The sequence below is a fragment of the Balaenoptera physalus genome, assembly GCF_965194825.1.
Source record: "Balaenoptera physalus genome assembly, chromosome: 9".
In the NCBI taxonomy this organism is placed as follows: domain Eukaryota; kingdom Metazoa; phylum Chordata; class Mammalia; order Artiodactyla; family Balaenopteridae; genus Balaenoptera; species Balaenoptera physalus.
The window spans coordinates 17513328-17539877 of NC_138888.1; the positions used below are offsets into that span (position 1 = coordinate 17513328).

A 26550-nucleotide genomic window follows, 5' to 3' on the forward strand; every position below is an offset into this window, starting at 1 on the left:
AAGCACCTGCACTTCTCCAGATGAGGGGAGAGTGCACTTCTGCCCGCCTCCACTGTGGTGCTGACCATCAGCTTAATCTGAATGTACCACAGGCCACTGAGGAAATGCCTCTCTGCCCTGTGGGGTGGCTGCCTTTCATCAGCACTCAGAAAGAAGGTGAAAGAGCTCTTGTTGGGAATAATATTGTTTGTTGCGGTTTTTCTCCATTTCTCTCTCTCTCTCCAAGGGAGAAGGAGCTGAGTTAAGAACAGAAATCAGAATCTGGAATCTGCTCACCCAAAGAATAATGGATCTATTCTGCTCAAAAAATGCCTTGATTGTTGATGTGTTTACTTCAGCTCCTTCTCTGAAATTTGAGGACAAAGCAAAATTGGGAGCAAGGAGTCTGTGTGTGTGTGTGCGTGTGTGTGTGTGTAAGTGTGCACACATGTGTGCAAACAGAGAGCTCCTTTCTCTAAGGGTTCAAGATGCCCCTGTAACGAGCCTGCCCACCCCACTGAGGCATCAAAACTCATTACTTTCCCCCAAAGCTACATTTAAGCCACCTTTAAAGTGGATAGCAGGACATCTGGGACTCATTTAGTTCATTATCCTGGGCCTTTGTTTGCGCATCTATGAAGTGAAGACACTGGATTAGACACAGTCTCAGACCTTTCCAGATCCAAAATGCTCTCTTGTGATGTTACTGAAACAAGGACAGTAGATTAGAATTTACCCACAAGCAAAGCAAAGTCGACACTGTGTGTGTGTGTGTGTGTGTGTGTGTGCGTGCACGCGTGTGTAAATGTCTTATTAACACAAAGGGCTTACTAAGCATTCATGAAATTTTCCTTTGCCTCTTTCAAAAGTGGGAACAAGATTCGATGCATTTTAGTACAATGGCTGTGGTAGTGGGTTTTAACTCCCATTCTTTGGAAAAGGTAAACGTCAATGCGTAGCACAGAGAGTTGAGGCTAGAAACTACTGAGGTGCTGAACCACTTCAGAAAAAATCTGGTGCTTTTTCCAGGTGATTTTCCACTCAATAAGATAGAAGGGCAGTGGAAATTTTCAAGCCATTTTTTTTTGTTCCACGCTCTTTCTCCATTATGAGTGAGGGCTTGGGATTTGATCAGACAAGCTGGGGTTCACAGCTCCGCACTGCCATTTATGAAGTATTATTTAAAACCTGGGGCATTAGCAGTTCCGTGCTGCGTGTGCAGTCCCTTCTGTGTCAGAATAATAAAATAACAGCAGCCACCATGCATCAAGCACTTACTTAGTTATGTTCTAGGCTGGATTCTAGGTAAACGTTTTACCAAATGTTATTTAATCTTCCTACATGTTGGTGAGAAAGGACCTATTACCATCATCCCTATTCGGACTTCATCCCAGTGAGAAAGGCTCTATCACCCATCCCTACAGAGGAGTTGGGTAATTTGTCCAGGGCCTTAGGAGTAAGGGAAGAATCCAGGATTTGTACAATTCTGACCCTGAAGAACATGTTCTCAACTATTCCTGGATTCTGCCACTGGTCTCCATTTGGTGGCCAACCGTGTGACAGTTTCCTGGCTCTGTGGCCTCATTTGTATTCTTGTCTGCCTTCTCTTGTGGCCAAAAACAAATCTGCAAAGGAATTCATTGGCCATAGAGCTGAATTTCTCTGTGCAAAATCTAAGTGGGCCACTCCAGAAACATGGGAGTGCCCAGCGCCTCGCGATCATCCTTCTTTGATGGGGCCAGCCCAGGTGTGGCAGGCATACACACGTCGTGCTATTCAGAGAACACATTTCCCTTGGTCTCCCCAGAATCGTGGCAAGGGTCCAACTGCAATTCCAAGATTTCCCGTGAAACATTCAGCCACCCAAACTAGGCCAATGACGCTTTCTCAGGTTTCTCTTGATCCCAGATGAATCTTAATGCTCTCCGAGCGTATGAGACGAGCAAATACTTCCTACGTTCTGATAAAGGAATAGAACCTTTCCTTTTCCTTCTCTCAGGATAACTGGCATGGTTGAACTAAGGTAGGGGCCATGTGACAGCCCAGACGGCAAAACACAGTGTTTTGTGACCTGTGGAAAGCCTCTAGTTGATGGCTTCCCCCAGGATTCTAACTCACTTTGCCTTTTGGACAGGCTACAGGGTGCATGCAGATTATAGAAAATTTAGAGCCTAGCACTAGTGGCATAAATGACATTGCTCAAACCCCCTCCCCAACCAGGACTCGCTGGCTCTGAGTCTCCAGCATCTACCTGCCCTCGCCGCCTGGGAGGGAGCAGCTGCGGAGAAGGGCAAGGGTGCCAGGCACAGGGGAAAACACACATTCACAGCGCTGCCCAGGGTCCAGGTGGAGAAAGTGGAATACCGAGACTTCCCTGAAGCCCTTGCAAGACAATCTGTGCGCTTGCATTCCGAAGGGAAGAAAAGCAAACAGCTCAAGGCCACTTCCTCAAACGAGGCATTTATCGACAGAATTGTAACCCCGCTGGGGACGCTTCCTAGGCTGCTGACGTGCTGCAGGCAAGGAGTCAGCCCTGAGGAGACAAAGGGCAGTTTCTTTGCTTCCCGCTCGTCCAGGCGTGATCTGGTTCTGAGCACATCTGGGGGGTCGCTGCCAGCACCACTGACCACCTCTAAGGTTTGGGTCGTCTCGGGTTTGCAAGGTGCTCTGTGGCCACTCTGTAGGGACCTACATCCAGGTTTAGTGAGCCCTTCCAGACCGTTATAGATCATGGTAGATGTGATTCCCCTCTCTGGGCTCCTCTTGATTTAAGTAGACCTTTTAGAGCCTGGCACAGAGCCTATGATTGATGGAATTCACATACCATGTGCCTCTGTTGCTCTGCCCTGATGCTTATTTGCTGGAGAGAGAAGCGAGCTGCCAAAACTGAGCTCTGGCTTGAGCCACGTCCTCAGTGACTGAGCTCCCGTGAGACTCAGCATTTGAGTAGAATGTCCTTCACAGCTCTTTTGCGGAGCCTTCTAGAGGCCGTGTCTGAGTCGTGCAGCCCATAGGCCAACACACTCAGAGAAGTGACGGAAGGCCGAGCGTTGCTAATATCTGTAATAATATCCATGCACCAAAGAAAATCCAGTTTCTGTGGAAGGCTGTATTAGTCCATATCCCAGGATGAAGCAGGGTTGGGGCCTGGGGGAGATGGGTGTCACCCTCTGCCAGTAGTGGGTGACAGGCAAGCTCAGAACTCAGGGCAGGGTGTGGTTTAAAAACTTGAAAAAAAATGGATTGGATAACCATTCAAATTGGATGGCTTAGTTATATAGCTTCCCGAGGCAGGGAATAAGACTAAACTATGTCTTCCAGCTGCATGAGTCTATGAAAAGATCAACACAGAAGACAGTTCTGTCTACCTTCTAATCTCAAGTAACACTTAAAAACACTTCATTAGGGACTTCCCTGGTGGCGCAGTGGTTAAGAATCCGCCTGCCAATGCAGGGGACATAGGTTCGAGCCCTGGTCCGGGAGGATCCCACATGCCGCGGAGCAACTAAGCCCTTGTGCCACAACTACTGAGCCTGCACTCTAGGGCCTGCAAGCTACAACTACTGAGCCCACGTGCCACAACTGCTTAGGCCCACACACCTGGGGCCTGTGCTCCTCAACAAGAGAAGCCACCGCAATGGGAAGCCCATGCACCACAATGAAGAGTGGCCCCAGCTCGCCGCAACTAGAGAAAGCCCGTGCGCAGCAACGAGACCCGACACAGCCAAAAATAAATATATAAATAAAATTAAAAAAAAAAAACAAACAAAAAAAAACCACTTCATTAAGTACATTTTACATGTTCCATATTCAGTTTTTTTCTTTCTTTTTTTTATTTTTTTTTGCCTGATCTTGCTACCAGTGTTAAAGATGCTAGCTGCTCTTTTTCAGGAGGAACTTAACTAAATTCTTTTAAATCTTATTATCTATTTTTCTTGGTTCTAAACTTTTCTTCTTTGCCATGTCTGGATTTTCCAGTTCTTTTCCTTATACCGAGTCTTCAAATGCCTCCAGGAGACCAGCAATAACAAAGATAACAATAAATATCTTATGCCCCAAGCTGTGGCTTTCTTAACCTCAGCCCTTATTTCTGGCTTTCATTTGATTTCAAAGAGCATTTCACTACTTAATAGATCAGTCACATCTTGCCTGTCCCTCCATCTCTCTTGGTTTTCTCTTGAGAGCCGGCTTTGCTTAGCATTCTTGGAGAAAGCTTAGTCTGCCTCATCAGACGGGTGAATGGCTCTCACAATTTGGAGGCACTGAGGATGGACAGATGGGAGGAAGTAATTTCCGTTACTCATAGTAGACTGAACCACATGAAACTGCCAATACTGGAACATTTTTTGACCTATAAACATAACTTCATAAGTTTAAACTAATATAGGAGTTTCGGGCTCATATTTATGCAGTGAATCACAGTTTTCCTATAAATTCTATTCAGGCAGAGAGAATTAGATGGTCTTGCTCACTGAAAGCTATCTTCATGCTGAATTCCACGTTTTTCTGAAGATGATAATAGCTAGCATTTATTGGACAATCCTGCATCTTCTCATGTGATCCTTACTTCAATTCAATGAGGTAGGATATATGAGTCCCATTTTACAGATCTGAACACTGAGGCTCAGAGAGGCTGAGTGAAGGCAGGTCTGCCTCACTCTACCCCCATGCACTTTTCCCTCTACCACACAGCCTCATCTTTGCATTAACCTCTCTTTTTTTTTTTTTTTTTTTTTTGCCGTGCCTCACGGCTTGGGGGATCTCAGTTCCCTGACCAGGGATTGAACCCAGGCCTGGCAGTGAAAGCGCCGAGTCCTAACCACAGGACCGTCAGAATTCCCCAACCACTCACCTTTTTAAAGCTCTTCCTGATATTATTCCTTTTGAAGTGATTTTGCCTAAAACAAATATGGGCAAGTTATCTACCACCTGATCTTCATCGGGCTGTAATTGTCCAAGATATGATGGTGATGCCTCCCTGTTGATAAGGAAACTGTAGGAACAGTGCCACTTATTTACCAATCTCTGGTCCCTCATTTCCTCAAGTACTGATAGAAATACTTTGGCATTATAATTTTTTAAAGTTGTAGGCAGACGACCGATTTGTATGTGTTACAAACAAACTGGGAACCCAGAGCATGAATGTATCACGTTTATATATGCCATCAAATAAAATCTAAGAAATTAAATTAATCTGACACATACTTAATGAAGTACATAATCATTATGATGTTTCATGGTAATTAGGCACAAATGGAATGCGTTTCACGTAAATAATTGTAATTGGTTTGACTTTGCACAGATTTTTAGGTTTTTATTTTCTAATCACATTTAGTTTTGTAAGATCTACAAAGGGTGTCACTGTGGACCTGTGTACCCAGATTCCATGTGTCATGGAATAACCACCACCACCACCACCATCACCATCAGGTGCACTGACCAGTACAGGCGTGGGTCTTGCACCCCTTCCCTCAATAGTTAGGATTTCCTTGTCCCCTCCTTCCCCAACCCTAGCCTAGGATAATTGCTTCTTGGGTTGTAGGAATGCCCCTTGTACCTCTCCTCCTGCTGTGCTTCTCCCAGACTCACACCCTGAAGGGTTCCTTCAGCGGCTGCTAGAGCTGTACTTTTCTGTCTCCTTGGACGTCCTGGATGCTGAAGGCTTGAAGTGACTAATCTCTGGGCTTCACTGTTGTGGATGAGAGTGATGCTGGGTTTAATGTGAAAGAGGATGAGACAGACCAGGAAGGGGAAGGAAAGTTTTAGGCCTGGGCTGCTGACTGAGTGTGGGATTTCCATGTTGCCAGTGACCCTATTCATATTGGTTGAAACCAAGGGGAATTTATTGGATCCCATAACTGAAATATCAGGGGTAGATTCCAGTGCTGAGGAATATCTTTAGGGATATGTGTTTCTCTTTCCCTAAGCTTTGCTTTTCTCTGTGTTGATTTAATCTTAGGCAGGCATATCTTCATGGTGGGAAGATGGCCACCAGCAGCTCCAGGCTTAAATCAACCATCTCAGAAACTGTAGGAAAAAAGCACCTTTTTTTTTTTCAGTAGTTCCAGCAAAATTCCTGAGATCAACTATGATTTGCCTGGCCCTTACCTGAACTAAGCAGAGTGGCCATGGGCATGTGATGCTCTCGTGAATGGCTAGGTCTCCATCACAGGACAACCTTTAGATCTGGAGGTGGATTCAAACCCACTAGACCACGTAGACAGATAGTGGGCAATAGTGGGCTGCAAAGGAAAATTAGATGCTGTTATCAGAAAAGGGATTATAGAGTTGGGCAGATTATAGAAATTACAGATGTCCACTCTAGCTGGTGAAACAGAGGGCAGAGAGAGCACAGGTAAAATGGCCTCTGAGCTCCCATATCTCAGAGAGTCGGCTCAGAGAAGAGGACGTATGAGGATTAAGGTAAATAGAAGAAATGGGAGGAGATATGATCTCAGTGACCTATTCTACCTATTAAGTGGGTCTTTCAAGACCTTAAAATGAGCAAAAGTTTTACTTTTCTGTCCTTTAAAACATCTCCCTCCACTGCATGCTGTTATTTGAAATGTCTTTAATCATGGACAACCCTTTATTCTAAAAACAGAGAAAACAGATTTAAGTGCAAATGCCCTGGGAAAGGCAATACAGAGGTATGAATGTGTTGCAGCCAAGGTATAAATGAAAATTTCATATCATGTCTTGTTTTGATAAGGAAAGAGAATTAAAAAGAACAGGGAAAGAAATGCCATTAGAAGAGAAAAGAAAGAAGAATTGTAGATGATTAAAGAGAGAAGACAGTCAAAACTCACTTTCCAAATTTGTCAATGTCAACTCAGTTGGTCCAACACAAGTAGTGGCCACAAGACTGACCTTAGTGGAAATTCTATAATAGCATGTTTTTGCTATTGATCTCTTTGCATTTAAAGCTTCTTACTTTATTGAAGGAGAATGGAACTTTCCAAATTTAGTATTTGCTCTTAGTTGGGAAGTCTCTGTAGCCTGGACAATCTTGGCCCAGTTAGGTCATAATTCAAACTAGTGAGAAGAATGCAAGATAAAACATGCCACAGGAGAAATTCGTTGGCGCTCAGCCATATCCAGAGCCTTGGCGTGTCTTAATAAAGTTCAACTTTTTCCCCCCTTCTCTGATATAATCTGCGTTTTGCTAAACAGGACTTAAACAAACTTGAACTTTATTCCAGAAAAGTAAAGAGAAAGCTTTGATACCCTTGAAGGCCCTTACATTTCAGAAATTCAGGTTTATTCAATATTTAAAAGACACTGAAAAATGGTACACTGTGTTCCCCTCAGTGTGACACCATCTTAATTGTACTTTCAATGAACGAATGAGTGTTTGGGAGGCTGATCTTCCCAGTGACTTGGCTCCCAGACCTGACCACATGGGTTAGACCATTACTTTAAGATATTCTGAAGATTTCCCAGTGGGGCTTAGTAATGTGAGGACCAAAAAAGTGACACCACGGTCCAAGCGTTTTTATGATATTCACTCTGCCACATGAGAAGTATTTCAAAGAACTTGAGCATGGGCCAAATGATATTCTAAAAGCACCAATAAAGAGAATCAACACTACAAAAAAGTTGTCCTAATTATCCTGGGCTTTTATCAAAAATACTAATATTCTGGTCAAGTAGAAGGACGGGAAAATGTCAGGAATGGTAGGGGGTAGGATTGTGTAAAGAAAAAGGCAGTCTGGAAGACAAGATGCCTTTTCATCTCTTTGGTACAACATATTGAAATCTATAATAATAATTTTTAATTTAATTCCCAATTCTTAACTTGGAGAGAGAAGGGAAATTCTTACCATATATCTGGGCATCAAAGACGAAAAGCTAAGGGTGTTGGTTGTAATCATAGATAAAAATGAACATGCACTGAAACTTAAGACTTTCCTCACAGAATTCATGATTATTATTTGCATTCACAGTTGCTATATAACACGTGTATGCAGGCAGGATAGAAATCAAATCACCCTCTGGTTATATATGAAAGGAAGTAGCATCTCCAACTCTTATTTCCCCATGTACAATACTCATTACGCTTGTTTCTAGATTCCTATTTTCAGTTGTTCCCCGAATCCAATGGCTTTATCAGTAACAATTATCTATGTCTCTGAGGCTAATCAGCTTAAAAAGAAACATTTGCCTGAAAGCCTTCTCTTAAGTTTACTCTGGACAATGGCAAAGGCTACCACTGGCTACTGTGAGGACCTCCATGGGGCCCCCATCCAGACAGATGCATCAGACAGGCCTGGAGACTCCTGTGGAGGGGGGCCCCTCCCTCTAACCATTTCACTGCCTTTTACCCTCAAATCAACAGGAAAGGAAAACGGCAACAAAAGTGAGGTTAAGGGCTCTAAGCTTGAGACTGTGAGGCATTTGAAATCAGGTAGGACTGGGTAGGATCACACCTTTACACACGGACGGACGGATGGACGGACGGACGGATGGACGGATGGACGGATGGACGGATGGACGTGTTTGCACAGGGTTAGTCATCCATCATAGGGCTGCCCTGCCACTTACTCCGCTTTCTCCCTGGGTCAACACCAGCGGTTCCCTCCCTCCTCCTTCCCTGCCTGCTATTAGCTCAAAGTATAAAATGCTTCTCAAATTATGGATTATGTCAGATGACCTAATTGTGACATAATTAACCCAAATAATCCATTGAAACTGACCTAGTATCTGTCTGTTTTTGCACAGTAAAATGGAAAAGTTGCACACTGTGTGAGATTTGGCCATTTCCAGTTAACTGCCTCTCTGCTACCCTAAAGGCTGGAAGGTGAAATCTCTGAGAAATTTCTCTGGTCTTTGTTAGGTAGCCAGGCTTGGATGTAAATGATTTGGGAAAACATGTATGTTGGCATTTAGAAGCATAGACTCTGGGGCCAGGTGCTGAGAACCAGGTGAGAAATCATAACCTGATTGCTACCAGGACATTTTTCTGATGGTTCGACCAGGTGTGTGTGTGTGTGTGTGTGTGTGTGTGTGTGTGTGTGTGTGTGTGTGTGTGTGTGTGTGTTTATCCTGTGTATGTCTGTGTCCGCTCTAGGATTGGCGTGGAATTTGCTGAGAGGTAGGAAATTATAGAACTAAACTATCATTCTTGAGGTTGGGGAAAGGTGCATGAGGCACACACCCGTGGCAGATAAGAAATAAAGCGGTGGGGGGATTTTTCTAAGCTGGGGGGTTGTTCTTGTTTCATGTGAAGATGAATATGTAGTTCAATCCCTTCCTGTGGTTTTTGTATTTTTAATTATACTGAGTTTTAAATAGTCAATTTAAAGACACCTGTGTGTTGTTTCTTTTTACATCTCTAACCTAGGAGATTGACTGTGTTTCTGGGACTGGGACAGGCTCGAGCTTGACTCCCATGATCCTCTGCTGCAGGGATGCTCATCTCACAGGCACATCCCAGGGCTGCCCTGCCACTTACTCAGCTTTCTCAAAGTGATTGAAAAGCACACTTGACACACATGCCCTCTTCAGAGATCAAGTTATAATTAAATCCAGGAAAACTCTCTGACAGCTGGAGCCCAGGTTTTGAGTTTGGTATTTGTTCTTGCAAAAGCCCACAGCTATAGCTGATGTGTCGCTGCCACATGCCCGGTGTGGGTGACCGTGGAATGTTTGTTCTGCCTACAGTCTATTTTGCTTGGTGAAAATGAAAGCCCACTAGTAAAGTAAATTTGCTTTGAATACAGATTTAATCATTTTCTCACAAACCTGAAGCTCTCTGTGTTCCAGACAGGACAAAAGGTTAGTTTGATATTGTGCCAACAAACAAGAAACCATAACTAAGTAGTTGAGAATAGGTAAACACAAATGGCTTGGGAGAGGGGGAAGTGTCTGGTGGGATGCCAGTGTGGAGCCCAGATTTAACAGCTTCATCAAAGGGAATGTGTTAAATGCTCATTAACTGAATTTACAAATGATCCCCAACTGGGAGGTGTTGCAAACAACAGAGGAATAAACACACACACATACACACTCACTAATTACATGCACACATGCATACAAAGCAGGAAATGAAGGAACATTCTGCTTGGAAAATAACTCCAAGATAAAATAGTTTTAAATATAGACATTCAAAGAAAGCATTAACATAAATTTCATACAGAATTAAGGGAACAACTTGCCAATAGTAAGCTGCTGTCTCTGGTGAAGGTTATTGGCCCACTGCAAGGGGTAGGAGGGGAGATCGTGCCCATGGTGGCAGGGGGCGTGCACACCCCCAAAGGATCCTGGAAAAGATCTGAAACACACTCAGAAGGAAAGCAGGGGCCACTGGACACCAAAGGAGGCAGAGTGGAATGCTTGATGGTAACAGGCCACCAGATTCTAAATATTTGTTCCTGAAATCCCTAATTTCCTAGGGCTTCAGGAGCCATTGACCCAGACCACACTGTGGGTCTTGGTGGTGGAGGAAGGGCCACAGTGGATCACACTGGCACCCCACCATCACCCTACAGATGCTTAAGAAGCCATTAGGAACAGACTTCTTAGGGTACCGTTTTGACTGTTGCAGACGCATCTTGAGGAAAGAAAGTGCATTCTAGATCTTCAGCCGCATCCTGATGGCATCAGAGACTCAGAGCAAGAACAGCACCTCTACTCGCGCCCCAGCCCTGAAATCTGACCCTCTAGGCTTCCCCCGCTGGCTCCTGGGGCAGCACGTGGAGGGAAGGCAGGGTGGGTCAGCAGACTGGCCGATGGGGCACCTGGGCTGCAGTTCTGCTTCTCCTGCTAAATATTTGTGTGACTGGGGGCAAGTCTCTGGACTTCTCTCTCTGGGTCTTAGTTTCCTAATAAGATCAGAATTTCTTACTGGAGAATCCATGAATTAGCTTCAGGGAGATCTCAACTCCCTTGTTTGTAAACATTTTATGTGAATGTGCGTATGTGCTTTTTTAAAGAGAAAGAACACATCCTTTAGGAAAGAATCATATTTTAAAAGATGTTCCTGATGTAAGAAAGTTAACAACCACTGACTATCACGGGATTATTCCTAAGTTTAGCTAGAGCTAAACTTCAATCCTTACCCCATACAATCCCTTCCATCTCTAACCACTATAAACAACCAGAGGTTCAGGTAACAGAGCAAGAATCTGAGGCACCTGCTTATCATAGGTCACCAAACCTATAATGCAGACATCTTAGGTGTGTTTGGACTGAAAACCATTGGAGTCTCTTGGCTCAACTGGTTAGAACATAGGAAAAGTAAGTTCAGGGTTGCAGATGTGATTCATGCTTAGACCATTTCTTCACTTGAAAAGTAGAGAAAGGGGGAAAAACTTCTACCAGAATTACCATAGGAAACCCTACTCAGGCATCTTGGAACTTAAGGAAAATAGTGGAAAAGAGAAAAATATATAGCTTCTCATGGCTTTTTGAAAAACAAATGTAATGTCAGTACCACGTCCTCAGCCAAACCTTGTCAAGGGTCCTCTGGCTACCACCCTGTGAAATGGCTTTTCTTGGGCCAGCAAACACCCAGAGGCCACAATGTAAAGTAATACAAACATGGCAGGGCGCTAGGTGCTTATCTCATTTAGCCCACGTCACAACTGTAGCAGGTGGATAGTGTTAGCTTCATCCTCATTTCCAGGTAAAAAAGGGGACTTTGGAAATGGGGAGGCAACTTTTCTAAGGCCACAGATGGCAGGTGTTGGAGGTTGGATTCAAGTGCAGGCAGTCCCACTTCAGACCTTACCTACTGGTTCAACAATTGTGTCGGATTCCCAGGAGGGCGTGAGGGGAGAGGTGAGAAGGGCTGGAGCGGGAGAGAAGGAGGTGGCATCACGTATGTTCAGTGTGCATGTACGTTCTTGCTCCTGTGGGCATCCCATAAGTACAGTATGGATTGGGTACAAAGCTGCTTGAATTTTACCTTCTAACTATTTCCTCAGACAATTACCCCAGCATATTATGTTTCAAGGCCAAACAAGTCAATCTCTCTCTCTCCCTCCCTGTCCTTACCCCTCTCTCTTATCCTCTCTTATTCTCTAACCAAAAGACCCTATATTCTTTTTTTTTTAAAACACCTTTTATTTCTGTATCTATAAAATATGCTAAGTGACCTGAGCTCTTTTTGTTTGTTTGGCCTTACCATAGGCTTGCAGGATCTTAGTTCCCTGACCAGGGATCAAACCCATGCCCCCTGCAGTGGAAGCGCGGAGTCCTAACCGCTGGACTGCCAGGGAATTCCTGACCCTCTGTTCTTGAAGTTCTGTTGCTTAAAAAGTCTGTGAGGGACTTCCCTGGTGGCGCAGTGGTTAAGAATCCACCTGCCAATGCAAGGGACACGGGTTCAAGCCCTGGTCTGGGAAGATCCCACATGCCGCGGAGCAACTAGGCCCGTGCGCCACAACTACAGAGCCTGTGCTCTAGAGCCCGCGAGCCACAACTACTGAAGCCCACGTGCCTAGAGCCCGTGCTCCGCAACAAGAGAAACCACTGCAATGAGAAGCACGCACGCTGCAACAAAGAGTAGCCCCCGCTCACCGCAACTAGAGAAAGCCGGCGCGCAGCAATGAAGACCCAACGCAGCCAAAAAAATATAAATAAACTTTTTTTAAAAAAAGTCTGTGAGAATACAAATTCAGAATAATGGCTAGCTTTGTAGGTGAGGGAGGGCATGTGAGAGGTGAGAAGTACAGAGTGCCTTTAGATGTATAAGTTATATGCCTTCTTAAGCTGGACCATGGGCATGGACTTAATGGTTTATATGTTTTCATCTGAAAAATATGAATATTATTAAATATTAAACAATCTTTTTCACAGTCAGCCTGAAAAAAGATTTACTTGGCCTTAAAAATGTTCATACCACTTGACTGAGCAGCTCCATTTCTGGGAATCTATTCTGAGGAAATAATCTGAAATGAGGACAAAGATTTATATGCCAAAGGTTCATCACAACGTTATTTCTAATTTAAAATTCTTGAAATAATTTTAAAAGCCTAACAAAGAAGAATGATTGGGCAAATTATGCTGCATCTGTGAGCTGGAATATTATATATACTTCAAAAAAAGATGCTTACGAAGTGTTTTTAACGGTATAAGGAAACACATTTGATGAAATTTTAAGTGGAAAATCAGAATATGAAATTACGCATAAAGTAAGATTTCAAAGTTCTGGAAGAGACTGAAAGAAAAAGACTTGAAAGAACAAGGCAAATGGTGGGCACCTTTGTGTTGTACAACTCTGGCCCATTGGACTTGTTTCTAAGTTCTAATTTTATGCAGCTGAGTATGTATTACTTTTATCATTTTTTTTTTTGGCCACGCTGCACAGCTTGTGGGATCTCAGTTCCCCGACCAGGGATTGAACATGGGCCACAGCAGTGAAAGCACAGAGTCCTAACCACTAGGCCACCAGGGAACTCCCAGTATGTATTACTTTTATAAAATGGAAAAAATAAAAATAAAAAATTATCTGCTTATTGGTTCTTGTCATCAAAAATCTTCTGATATGTTCCTATATTGGCAATTGGGATGACTTTTGTTCCTTGGCCTAGATAATGTGCTCCTGCTGACAGAATAACTCACAGGGTTATGGACGGGCCTTCTGGAGTTCCTGGTCCCCAAACAATTCAGCGTCTCCTGTTTTGTGTCATCTATTCCAAGACTAGATGGAGATGAGGAAAGCCCAGTAGGAGACCCAGGTAGACACACATGCTTCTGACCAAGTAGGGAAGAGCTATGGTCGTGTGAGGTAAGGGTGTGAGGTTTCTCTGGTGTGTACACACACACACACACACACACACACACACACACACTTGCCTCCCCGCAGTGTCCCTGCCCACATTCCACCCGGCCTGCGTGCCAGGGGAGGAAGGAATGTGGCAGGAGTCCAGGGCCTCTGAGGCAGCTGTCTCAGGGCCCAGGTGGCCGCAGGGCAGCAGTCACAGCTGGGAGGTGGGAGGGTGGGCGCGGGAGGGCGCGGGAGCTGCTCTGTCATCCTGTCTTCTTCACGGCCCCCTCCTCCTTCTCCAGTTCAGTCATTCACCCCGGAGGAAAGCGTTTGGCTAGTTTAACCAGCTGCGGATGGCTCAGAATAAGGAAGAAATAAACCTGGGCTGAGCTGCAATCACACAATAAGCCTTGTGGAGTGGGGTCCCCAGAGAGAGTTGCGAAGCAGCGGGTTGGATCTCTTCAGGTTTCCTTCTAGGGATACGTGAGTGTCCTTCCCTGCCTCCTGGATACATCTCTAGGTGTGTCCTCACTGCAGAGAAATGAGCTATGCTTAGAAGCAGAGGCTGCAGCTGGGGAGAGCGCTGGGCGTACTATAGATGGAGGAGAGGGCAAAAAGGCAAAAGGCATCACATGGGACTCCTTACCTCAATCTTGATCAGATGTTAAAAAATATATATATTATGTATATTTATTATATATATATATAATATATTTATATACTTTATTTATTTTATTTTATTTTTGGCCGTGCGGACTCTTAGTTCCCTGACCAGGGATCGAACCCGTGTCCCTTGCAGTGGAAGCACAGAGTCCTAACCACTGGACCGCCAGGGAATTCCTCAACATACTTTAAATACATATTTACATTTATTTAAACTATAAATACTTTAAAGATGTTTGATTATGTTTGATATATATTTACATATTTTTAAAATATATTTAAAGATGTTTTATATACGTATCTGTTTGATATATTATGTGTATAGGTACATGCTTTTTAATCATCATAATATCAGGCAGAGCTTAATAAGCAAAATTTATTAGGTCAAGTAGTACTCAAGGCCTTACTCCCCTTCTTCCCCCCCCCACACAGTTCCCTTCTTCACCCCCTCCTTCCCTGACATAACCACTCTTAGCTCTTTTGGTTATTTTATTTTTTGTTTCTGGCATTGTCGTCATCTTTCTAAATTATGTGCTTATCCTGCTATTTCTTAGATTCTTTTCCCCCGCTACAGGCATACAGATATTATCTATTGACTTCCTAATATGAAAGATGATGATTTAACATTCCATCCTGCCTCCTTCCCCTACCTGTCCTTATTTTTCCTTTTTTTATCCTCCCAATGTAATGATTGTGTTATCTCGGGTCCTCTGAGAAGCAGAAAACAAGGCAGAATTAGAAATGAACGAGATAAAGCGGTGGTTCCAGGGCAGATCTGACACCATGAAGGAGAGGGGCAAGGAAGGAAGTTTGGGTAGGAAGAGACTTAGACTGCAGGGTAGTTCTGAGAAATTCAAGGCCAGGCTGATGATGAGACCCAGACTAAAGACTGCCCAGTGAAGAAGTCTTGCACTGGGTAGCAATGGCTGGCCCTCGTCCCCCTGCTGTGCTCAGTCACTGGCTGGGAACACAGGAGATCAAGCCTTCCCTGAAGACAACAGTGGGTCCCCAAGGGGGGGATATACTCCCAAAGCAGGCTGTCCTTTGATAGGAAGTCTGAGTGGTCCACCTCCATGGCCACCTCATTTATATTCTAATTTATGGTTTTGTTAATGTTCAGTGCTTCTACTATTGTGACTGAATGAATATTGTTCATAGCTGTGTCATATTGTGTACTATAACCATATTTCTTTTTTCATTATTTTTCCTTTCTTGGAGTTTTCTTCTTTATTACTTTTCTATCTATTTGTCCATTATTCTGCTCCAAATCTTCTGACAGAGTATGAAACACCCTGCAATATGACGGAACCCATTGGTATATCAGTCAGTTCCACTTCTTTATTTTTTTGATCTATTCTGTCTGGAGCCCCATTCTGGGTTGGTTGTGCTTTGCTCATTCCCTCATTTCGGTGGAGCAAGTCTTCTAAGAGCTTGTTGAGAAGGGATGTAAGTGACGTAACTATTTTTATTTATTTATTTGGTTGTGCCCAGTCTTAGTTGTGGCAGGCAGGCTCCTTAGTTGCGGCTCGCTGGTTCCTTAGCTGTGGCATGTGAACTCTTAGTTGCAGCACGCATGTGGGATCTAGTTCCCAGACCAGGGATTGAACCCAGGCACTCTGCATTGAGAGCACAAAATCTTATCCACTGCAGCACCAGGGAAGTCCTGATGTAACTATTTTGACCTCTTATATGCTTTAAGTCCACCCCATACTTGATCATTTCTAGGTTAGAAGTCATTTGTACCTCAGAATTTGGAAATTACTGTTCTTGGCTTTTAGGGTTACTGTTGAGCAGTCAATGCCATTCAGATTCCTGATGGTTTATGTGACCTTCTTTTTGCTTTCTGGCAGCCTTTAGGGTCTTCTGTTTATCCCTAGTGTTCTGAAATTTCACAAAGATGTGCTTTATTCTCTATGTTGGGTGATAGGTGGGTCTTTCTAATCAGGAAACTCCTGTCTTTCACTTCCGGGAAATTTTTGTTTATTATTTCATTGATTTCTTCCATTTTGTTTTTTCAGCTCTCTCTTTCCAGACCTTATTATTTGGATATTTGACCTATTGGACTGATCATCTAATTTCCTTAGACTCTGTCCCATTTCCTATCTAGTACTGGCAGATTTCCTAAACTTTATCTCCAAAGCCTCCTATAAATTGTTTTTGTTTTCAGAATATTCTTTTTTTTTTTTAATTGTATTTGTTTTTCTTCCTCTTGCCTCACTGAGCATACTCAGTGTGTATATACGCGTATGTATACACGTATATACACATAAACAAAAATACAAGAGAACAAATCCATAATTTTATTTATTCACTTTTCAATAAGTTTAAATCTTCGAAGGGTACAGCATCACACGGATTCTGTGTCCAATGGCCTTACGAGGAAGGTTGCTTTGGAATTCGGCACCAACCGTGCCGCTGGTTCCATGAGCTTGAGTTATCTTTCCCCAGACTACTCTGGTTTTGTTGGGTTTTCCCACCAGGAGTTACTGTGTTCTGGGAATTCCCTGGCGGTCCAGTGGTTAGGACTCCGTGCTTTCACTGCTGAGGACCCAGGTTCAGTCCCTGGTCTGGGAACTAAGATCCTGCAAGCCATGAGGCACGGCCGAAAAAAAAGTTACTATTTTCTTTGCTTTGTACGCAAAAGCAGATCTCTTGGCTAGATAGAATTTAGTTTCATCTCGAGCATATACACCTTTGGTTTTCAGAAGAGCTGTGTGCTCCCTCTGGTTCCAGGGACCCCGCTTCTAGCCAGCAAAAAAGGCCTTGGACCATAGCCTTGCAGACATGTATGTCGTTTTAGAAGTCCAGTTCCCAGCAGGCCTCCACAGGCTCCAAGATGGCTGAAAGAGCCTCAGTGTGTATTTTCAATGCAATTCTGTCCCTCAGATTGTCTCTGCTGCCTTTGAGTTCATTTTCCCCACCCATCTGTTTAGCTGTCTTTCATGTCCACGGCTTTCTCCTGTTATCTGATGATTCTTTGTTTATACTTAAGACTGAGGCACCAGAAATCAGATTGGAAGCCCTGCATAGAACCTTCCCAGAACCTTCTTAGGGTTCTCGGCTCCAATACGCTTGTTCCTGTGGGTGTTCCCCACACCCCACACCCCATGTAATTAATTTTCAGTTTCCTCCGTTATATTCTACATCAGTTGCTACTATTTCCCTCAATCTGTGTTCAATCTTCCCAACTTTTGTTGGCATTTCTCATTTCTGTTATCCACCCCCCCATCATTGTTCTTGTGGTTTTATTTTATTTCCCCCCCCTTATTTCCATTTTACTGCGATTTGAGGAGGGAGTGGGGACAAAGAACATATGTTCAATGCAATGTAGCATGTATAACGAGACATCATGCTTCTCCTATGTCTTATCATCACACTTTCAACACGCTCCATATCAACAGCCTATCTCAAAAATGGTTGAAAATGTATCTCTGTTGTAGAATGTGCTCAGAGGAAACAACTGCCCGTCAAATTTTCTTATCCCAAGATATCCTTCTTCTGTGACACTCTTTTGATCTTTTTCTTCATTAAGGTAATACAAGGTTACCATTTACTGAGGACCTGCTGTATGTACTTTACACTCAATACGTCTCATTTCATCTTTACAGAATCCCTGCAAGGTAGGCATTATTACACCCATTTTACAGACAAGGACTGTGGCTCAGAAACTTTTCCCAGGAAACTCAGCTGACAAGATGTGGAGCCTGGATTCAAGGAGGTATCAGTCTAACTTCCAAGCTGACTGCTCTTTCCAGGGCACTTTGCTGCCCATCCCCAGGGCACTTTGCTGCCCATCCCCAGGGGTGGTTCAGTGCTTGGTGACAGCTGTGACAGCAGGAGTAACACACCAGGAGCTCTGTGAGAGAATGTAATTTCCATGCAGGTAGAGCCCTCATCTGCCTTGTCTACATCCATCTCCCAAGCACAAGAACAATACCTGATGCACTGAAAACACACAAGCAATATTTTTTAAACAAACGAATGAATGAATGGATGAACATGATATCCTTTAATTCTCAGAGCAACTCAGTCATAACTCTTACATTACCCTTTCATAAAAGGTTAGAAAACAAGTTTCAGAAACTTGGGACTTCTGTTTTCCGGGGATCTGCCCTTTCTAGGAAGTGTTGTTTTTATGTAATCTGAGGAATAACCCATGCTAAGGTGTCAGCTAGGACCTAAGAGGATAGCTGAGTTGGCTTGGCTTCATGAGTTCAGAATTATTCATCATTGGAGAAGGTGTAGAGGAAAGGGAACCCTCCTACACTGTTGGTGGGAATGTAAATTGGTGCAGCCACTATGGAAAACAGTATGGAGGTTCCTCAAAAAACTAAAAATAGAATTACCATATGATCCATCAATCCCACTCCTGGGCATATAACCAGACAAAAATATAATTCAAAAGATACATGCACCCCTATGTTCATAGCAGCACTATTCACAACAGCCAAGACATGGAAGCAACCTAAGTGTCCATCGACAGATGAATGGATAAAGAAGATGTGGTACATATATAGAATGGAATACTACTCAGCCATTAAAAAAGAATGAAATAATGCCATTGGCAGCAACATGGATGGACCTAGAGATTATCATACTGAGTGAAGTAAGTCAAAAAGAGAAAGACAAATACCATATGATATCACTTATATATGAAATCTAAAGTATGACACAACTGAACTTACCTACAAAACAGAAACAGATTCACAGACATAGAGAACAGACTTGTGGTTGCAAAGAGGGGGTGGGTGAGGGAGGGATGGGCTGGGAGTTTGGGAATAGCAGATGCAAACTATTATATATAGAATGGATAAACAACAAGGTCCTACTGAGTAGCACGGGGAACTATATTCAATATCCTGTGATAAACCATAATGGAAAAGAATACGAAGAAGAATGTAAATATGTGTATAACTGAATCGCTTGCTATATAGCAGAAATTAACACAACATTCTAAATCAACTACACTTGAATAAAATAAATATAAAAAACAGAATTATTCAGCATTCATTCAACAAAATACTAGTGACTGTTCACTATGCGCTGGACTGGGAGACTGAAATTCATTAAATCTCATCCTAGCTTCACAATAATCCTGCTAGGTAGCTAGTTGGTCTAAAACCAGACTCTGAAATATCCATTTGCCAATGAAGAGTTCGCTTAAAATTCAAATTCTGTTTGAGAATCTGGACTTCATTTTAGTGTCCTGTGTTTTCTTGGCATTTTGGAGCAGTGTGATGATTTTAAAAAATTAGTTCCTTGAAGGGCACATCTAACTTAATTTTGTATTTCTGTTAGGTATTGCTTGAACTTGCACGATTTTTAAAAAACCATGGGATTGTTTTGGACACTTGAAAGTGCCTTTTTCTATTTGACCTATTTTTGAATAGTTAAGCTCTTTGTAGTCAGTTTATGTAAAGCCTTTTATTCAGAATTTAAATTAAATTAAAACTTAATTTAATTTAATGATGTTTATTTCCAGGACACCTGAATGGTTGTAAAAATGCTCCACAGGTGACTGATGTTACATAAGATACTCTCCTGCCAGGCTGTAATGAGTAAAAAATGAGGACAGACACCTAGGCAACCCATTTACTACCCCGTTCCTCTTTTCCTCCTTCCTCTCCCACCACTGCTGGCCAAGGAGGAGGTGGGGCTCCTCCTGGCTCCCTATTTTTGCCAAATGCTATGTTTCCTGATCTCATGAGTCAAAGGAAAGAACTCAGGTGGGTCACAGAGTGGATGTATTGGAGGCAGGCAAAACTTCTGGCAACTTCTCCAGCAAGCTCACCTACCTATTCATCCAAAAACTATGCCCTAAAACATCAGTGGGGCATGTGAAAGGCTTAAAATAGGAATGACTAAAACAGCTAGAGAGATAGAAAACCTTGTAGCATTTGCAGTTACTTTATTAATTGTAGAAATGCTTCTAATAATTCAAACAGGTAGCAAAAGGGAGAATTACATTCTTTCTGCCTGCCTAACACATCCTTGGATCAGAATTTGTGAAATTTGTTAACTAGTTGAATGTGTCCCTATTTTTGGTAGGAGAACATGGAATCAAATTGCTCAGAGCAATTTGAGGGAGAGGTAAGAGCTCAGCGTTAGGCGTATGAGTAATGGAATGACTTTAAAACATGGACCTGTCAAACTCAATCTAGGAAGCATAAACAGAATGCTCACAAACTGTATACTTTGTTACTTTTTTAATAGGTCAAAAATAGATGATTCTTTAAAAAAAAAAAGACAGCACAACTGTATCTATTTTCATATTTGGAAAACTACTGGGGTGTCAACCTAATTTCAGAAAGAATTTTTTTTAGAATTCCCTGGACATCATCTGGAATAAAGATGATGTCCTTCCGACACTGCAGTGCTACGTGGGTGGCTAAGCTCATCTGACCCTCACCCCCGTGGGTCCCCAGAGAATCCGATCAGTGTCCCTGAGGCTGACTTACTGGTCCAGGCATAATCAACTAAATGTCCTTCCATGCTATAAAATTCTACCATTCTAACTTTTCAGGCATTAAAGTTATATTTTGAAAAGTATATCCATAGGGATGGTCATCACCAAAGTGGACTTCACAACGTTGCTGACCGTGACAGCTGAATCGGCCATCTAATGGTGCGAGGAGCCACATCAGCTGCAGGTACATTCTTTTTTTTTTTAGATTTATTTATTTATTTTTGGCTGTTTTGGGTCTTCGTTGTTGGGTCTTCATTGCTGCGCATGGGCTTTCTCTAGTTGCGGCGAGCGGGGTCTACTCTGCATTGCGGTGCGCGGGTTTCGCATTGTGGTGGCTTCTCTTGTTGTGGAGCACGGGCTGTAGGCGTGCGGGCTTCAGTAGTTGTGGCACGAGGGCTCAGTAGTTGTGGCACACGGGCTCAGTAGTTGTGGCTCACGGGCTCTAGAGCGCAGGCTCAGTAGTTGTGGCGCATGGGATTAGTTACTCCACGGCATGTGGGATCTTCCTGGACTAGGGCTCGAACCCGTGTCCCCTGCATTGGCAGGCGGAGTCTTAACCACTGTGCCACCAGGGAAGTCCCTGCAGGTACATTCTTGTGTGAAGTGTGCAGGCTCTGGGACCAGACTGCCTGGGTTCGAGCAGTGGCTCCCATACAACCCAGTGTGTTGTCTTTCCTTATCAGTAAAATAAGGATTGTATGTACCTACCTCACAGGGTTGCTGCGAGGATAAAATGAGCTAATATGGGTAAAGAGCTAAGAACAGTGCCTGGCACCTGATAAGTGGTACATTAAATGTTAGTTAGGAATGTATTTCTATCATTTTTATTTATGTGAACTATCTGAAATTACACAAGGCGCTTTTTGGTTACCAATGCACAGGAGTGCATTCTAGGCATGGCAAATGAACAGTTGCTCCTGTTATTGGGATTGATATATATATACACTAATATGTATAAAATGGATAACTAATAAGAACCTGCTGTATAAAAAAATTTAAAACAAAAAACCCAAAAAACCCACAATTGCCCCTTTTAGAATCCCGGAATGCAACTTCCCAGCAATGCAAGTCCTCATCTCTTCCTTTCACTTTGCAGCCACCGCCACCAAACAGCTTTCTCCTCATCCCCTCGCTCTTTTCTTTGCATGTACGTACAATGTTCCTTCTTCCTCCATCATAGCCTACTTAATTCTGCTTTGGGAAATTTTTTTCCCAGTACTTAACTCACAAATCCCCTGAACCTTCTTCTTCTTTTCTGTCACACTTTCAAGTTTATTTTATTTTTAATCACCCAAGCGATATGGGAAGTGGCTGGTAAAAGCTAGAATCATGCTATTGACAGGCTGCATCAAAATGAAGGGGGGAAGTTGCAAAAGGAGAGTGTCCAAGGCTGGAAGGAAGGGGCCCAGATTCCTCCTGGTTTCAAAGTTCTATGTCTGCCATCTCAGATTTAGATCCATATTTTATGACCACTTACCTTCTACCTCATATGGGTTAAGCACTAGACTAGAGCTTAGAGATGGATTACCATTTGATGCTCATGGTAACTCCTTGAAGGTAGGTATTACCCCCATCTTACAGATGAAGAAAAGCAAAAATAGACAGGTAAATATCTTACCCAAGATCACATAACTGGAAAGTAGAGAACTAGAGTTAGAACCCATACATTCTTATTCCAAGCTCCATTCTCTTCCCACTATTCATAATCCCTCCCTTACATAGCCGTAGAAGTAAAATAATAACGGTCAAATTTCATCAATATCATGCCCTTGAAACTAAAAGTTCCATTCAGAATTCCACAGAAGTTTCTATATAGCTCTTCATCCTCCTCTAAATAAATGAACTTTTTATCCAGCGCTCACTTCATCCATCCATCCATTCATCCATCTATCCTTTTATTAATTATTTACTAATAATATATTCCAGGGTTGTAATAAGTCCTGAAGAAATCCCTATCTTTAAGGAGTTCTCAGTCTAGGGAAGGGGACCACGTGTAAATAAAAATTTGCAATATAATGTGGTGCATGTTAATACATAGTGGTACTTATAAGGTTTTAGAGAAATGCAGGAGAGGTGGGGAGGGGAATTTCTAACTTTTCCTAGGGGCAACTTTTAAAACTAGGATCTCTGGTACTTTAGAAGGTCAGTGAAGGAACCACTTGAACTTGTGCAAAGTTTTCTCAGAAGGGTTTATGTCCAAGGGAGGAGAGAAGTGAGAGTTTGACTGGGGCATCACAGAAGAGTTTTAACTGTGTTAGTGTTTGAGCTGATCAAGAGTTTGCCAGGAACCAGAAGAGGAGGAGGATATTCCAGGCAAAAGAAACCACAAATGGAAAAGTACATGCAAATAATTTGCTAGGACTCCTACCTAGAGTACCATTCAAAGGAGTAACAGGAGACTAAGCACCTAGGATAGGTGGTTAGGGTTTGGATAAAGAAAGGAATGGTATGCAAGGCCAATAATTAATTCTCAAGGATATTAAAAATGCTCTCAAAAGCATTATTACAGTTCATTGTAAAATTGATTCTTCAATGCTGTTAACCAAAATGATAGAAGTTCTTTCTGTCCATTTCCAGAAAGTTGCAACAAATTCTCTATATTTGGGGATAAATTTGCATTCAGGAGTTGAGCTGGGAGCCTAACCTTGTTTCTGGGGGATAATGTGTTCTGAATTCCAAACAATGGTTTACAAAACTCTGGAGAGCCATGAGGCTGTGACTTGGCATATAGTGGCACAGCCTTAGAGACAGGCCTGATGTTCAAACACAGGGCAGGGAAAGAAGATATGGCCCCAAATGAAGACTTGCTTGTTACTCTAAAAGGGGCAAGAGAGCTTTTTGGAGGTGAGTTTTACTTGAGGTAATAGAGGTTAAATTTCTTTTCTTTTTTTTGGCTGTGCTGTGAGGCTTTTGGGATCTTAGATCTTAGGTCCCTGACAAAGGATTGAAGCCGAGCTCTCGGTAGCGAAAGCATGGAGTCCTAATCACTGAACCACCAGAGAACTCCCTAGAAGTTAAATTTCTGACCTGGGTTTCACCCTGAAGTCTCTGCAACACTACTTTTATTTTCTTCCCAAACTTCCGGGGTTGAGATTAAGTAAGTTAGTGAAATTAAGATACATATAAATATAGCTATATCTCTATATAAATATCTATATATCTATAATCATCTGCCAGAGAGGAAGCTGGTCTGAACTGGAACTGTTTCTATAGATTTCAAGGCTCATTCGCCAGTCTCCTCAGCTAGGACAGAAGCGATGTTTCTAAGCCTGAGAATTCCCCCTTCTGTCTGAGTCGATCAATACATCTTTTTGCATCCTCCAGCACAAAAACCCAAATGTGCTTCCTTTTCTAAAAGGGAGCCTCTGTCTCGCTGGGATTAAGAGGGCATAGTCCCATGGCACAGTTTGCACTCGATTTTTGGCATCTGAAAAACCTTCCCCCTTTCAAGAACTGTGGGCAACCAGTCAAGAGGGAACAGTACATTGGCATTTGGACTGAAAATCTTACCTGCCAATTGGGCTGCTCTTAATGTATTTTTTTCTGAAACCGGGGGAAGCGCATGTAACAGGAACAGGCTTTGTGCTGTCGGAACATTTTTGATGAGCACATCTGCACGGAGTTGAAGGGGAAGCCGGCCAGCTGTGTTTGTTCACTTTCTCCTGTACCAGCTTTCCTCGGACTCCTGAACACTCTCGTAGGGCAACTGTTACCTCTCAAGACTCATATTTCATCTCTTTACTTTATTAATACCATAACCGCGGAATCACACATTTTATACGTAGTTGCTCTGACTGACACTCTAGCACGTTTCTCTCAATTACTCGTCACCTTCTATGCTTTAGTTCTGGTGTCTATCTTGCCAAGAAGGTGCGTGGAAATTGACCCAAAGAGAGGTTCACTAGCTTCATGTGTTCAAACCGATACTTCTTCCAGGGTTCCCTTCCACAATGCTATTTTCATTCAACAAGTATTTATTGGCTATCAGCTGTACCAGGCACTGTCCTCAGCTTCTCAGAGAAAAGGGTGAGCAGAATAGGCTTCTGGAAGTAACCCGAGAGGCCTCCACTCACCAAAGCCCAGTCCAGACCCGGAGAAGGAGCCAGAAGGGCCTCCGGAGCCAGGCTGGGGCGGGGGATTACGGGGGTGGAGTGGCGGAGGGCAGCTCAGCACCCATGCCTCAAGCTGCGGGGTACTCAGACCCTTGTCCATAACCACTGCTGCCTTCTTTTTCCTTCAATCATTTTTGATGAACAAATCTAATCTCCATTTTAATTTAGAAGAAAAAGAACCTCACATTCTATAATAGAAATGTTTCCACAGAAAAAGAAGGAAAAAAGTTGTTCAGCCAGCTGAGAAGAAGACTTCAGTAGGATATTAAATGCTAAATAGTTAATCAGATGGTCCCGGTCCCCTGAGGCTTGGAATATGAAGTTCAGAGTTCCATCCTTCATTCCTGGCATGTGTGGAAATATTTTAAAATAATTTCATAGATAAGCTGAGGGTGGAAAAGCTCTCGCTTCTTAACAGTAAAAACTTTTCTTGGCTTCCAGAACCGTTTTAGAGTCTAGGGGGGGAGAATTTTATATAAATATCTACATAATTTTTGAATATACCTTATATAAATGATAAGTCACAAAAACGCAAAACCTGGCAGAGAAATTTCTGGACAGAGGAGGCTTCCGAGCCTCTCGGAATTCTGATCGATTCACTGGTGGCACTGAAAATCCCACAGACTGACAGTTACTTTATACCTGTTAGCTGTTACAGTCCCCTCCCGAATACTCCTGCCCGCAGGTCAGAAGGACATTTCCTTACAGAAAAACAGTCTTAAAGTTTGAAAACAGACAGCCTACATACCCTGCCGTCTTGGTCCTCCATGAAGGGAGCTGCCGTGTCGCTATCAGGCCATACGTTCGAATGTTCTCCAACTTCCTTTCTGACTCAGATCGAATGAATTCGCAGCGCTGATGTAAGGCTCTTAATGGCAATCTGTTTTCAATTCAGGGCAGATGCGGGACACTCTTGTAGCTCTAGGGATTATCAACTTTAAAACAAATCGCCTTCAGGATGATAAGTCAAGAGGCAGTAACTGCTTCCTGAGGCCTCCTTGGGGTTCCTTCCAAATGCTTAACATATAACACAAGAACTATGGCTCAAAAGCAGGTTTCGCTCCTGAGGTTCCCAGGCTTGAGAACGAGGCTTGCAAATACTCCTCAGAAACAAAGCTTGTAAATATATCTCAGAGCGATTAACTAGAAATTCAGATATTTTAGTAACATGCCAAAGTGATCAAAATGTTCCTGCCCCCCTTCCCCACCAATCTGTCTTAGCACTATGTTTAGTCCATGGAGTAGAGTTTTTCCACAAATTGAAATTGAATTGTTCTGGTTCAGAGTTTTCTTGGCTCAAAGAAAGGAAGGGGAGGGCTATTCCAAGACTTCCACAGAGAAACATCCAGAAATCAATTTAACAAGATAAGTTTAATGTTCTAGAATTAGTGTTCCCGTGGCATGAACTGCCTACAACTTGCAGCACCCTCTGTTCGGAGACCATTCTGCAGGGTTGGCTCATTCGCCAGGATTTAAGACTAAAAAAAACCCATAGCTGGTGCTTAGTATAGTTTAACCCCATTTAATAAACCTGAAAAGAGGTTTAAAAAAACCCTACTAACTTGCAAGAAATCTGAAGGAAAAATTTTAAGATTTTTAAACAAAACTTTCCCCATAAA

General features: G+C 42.9%; 1 protein-coding gene and 1 long non-coding RNA gene across 2 annotated transcripts in view; both read right to left on the bottom strand.

Annotated features, from left to right (window-relative positions):
* Positions 1-25823, bottom strand: part of SASH1 (SAM and SH3 domain containing 1) — a 251572-nt gene extending 225749 nt beyond the window's left edge. Inside the window, exon 1 of the mRNA XM_082474432.1 lies at positions 25680-25823. Within this exon, the coding sequence (XP_082330558.1) occupies positions 25680-25700 (21 nt within the window). The 5' untranslated portion in view covers positions 25701-25823. The remainder of the gene's footprint in view (positions 1-25679) is intronic.
* LOC309666979 lies at positions 13258-21754 on the bottom strand. The gene is made up of 2 exons (XR_014267443.1): positions 16247-21754; positions 13258-15336 (listed from the first exon to the last, which is right to left on the bottom strand). It is a non-coding gene; the product is annotated as an uncharacterized lncRNA (long non-coding RNA).
* Positions 25824-26550: the final 727 nt, after the last annotated feature.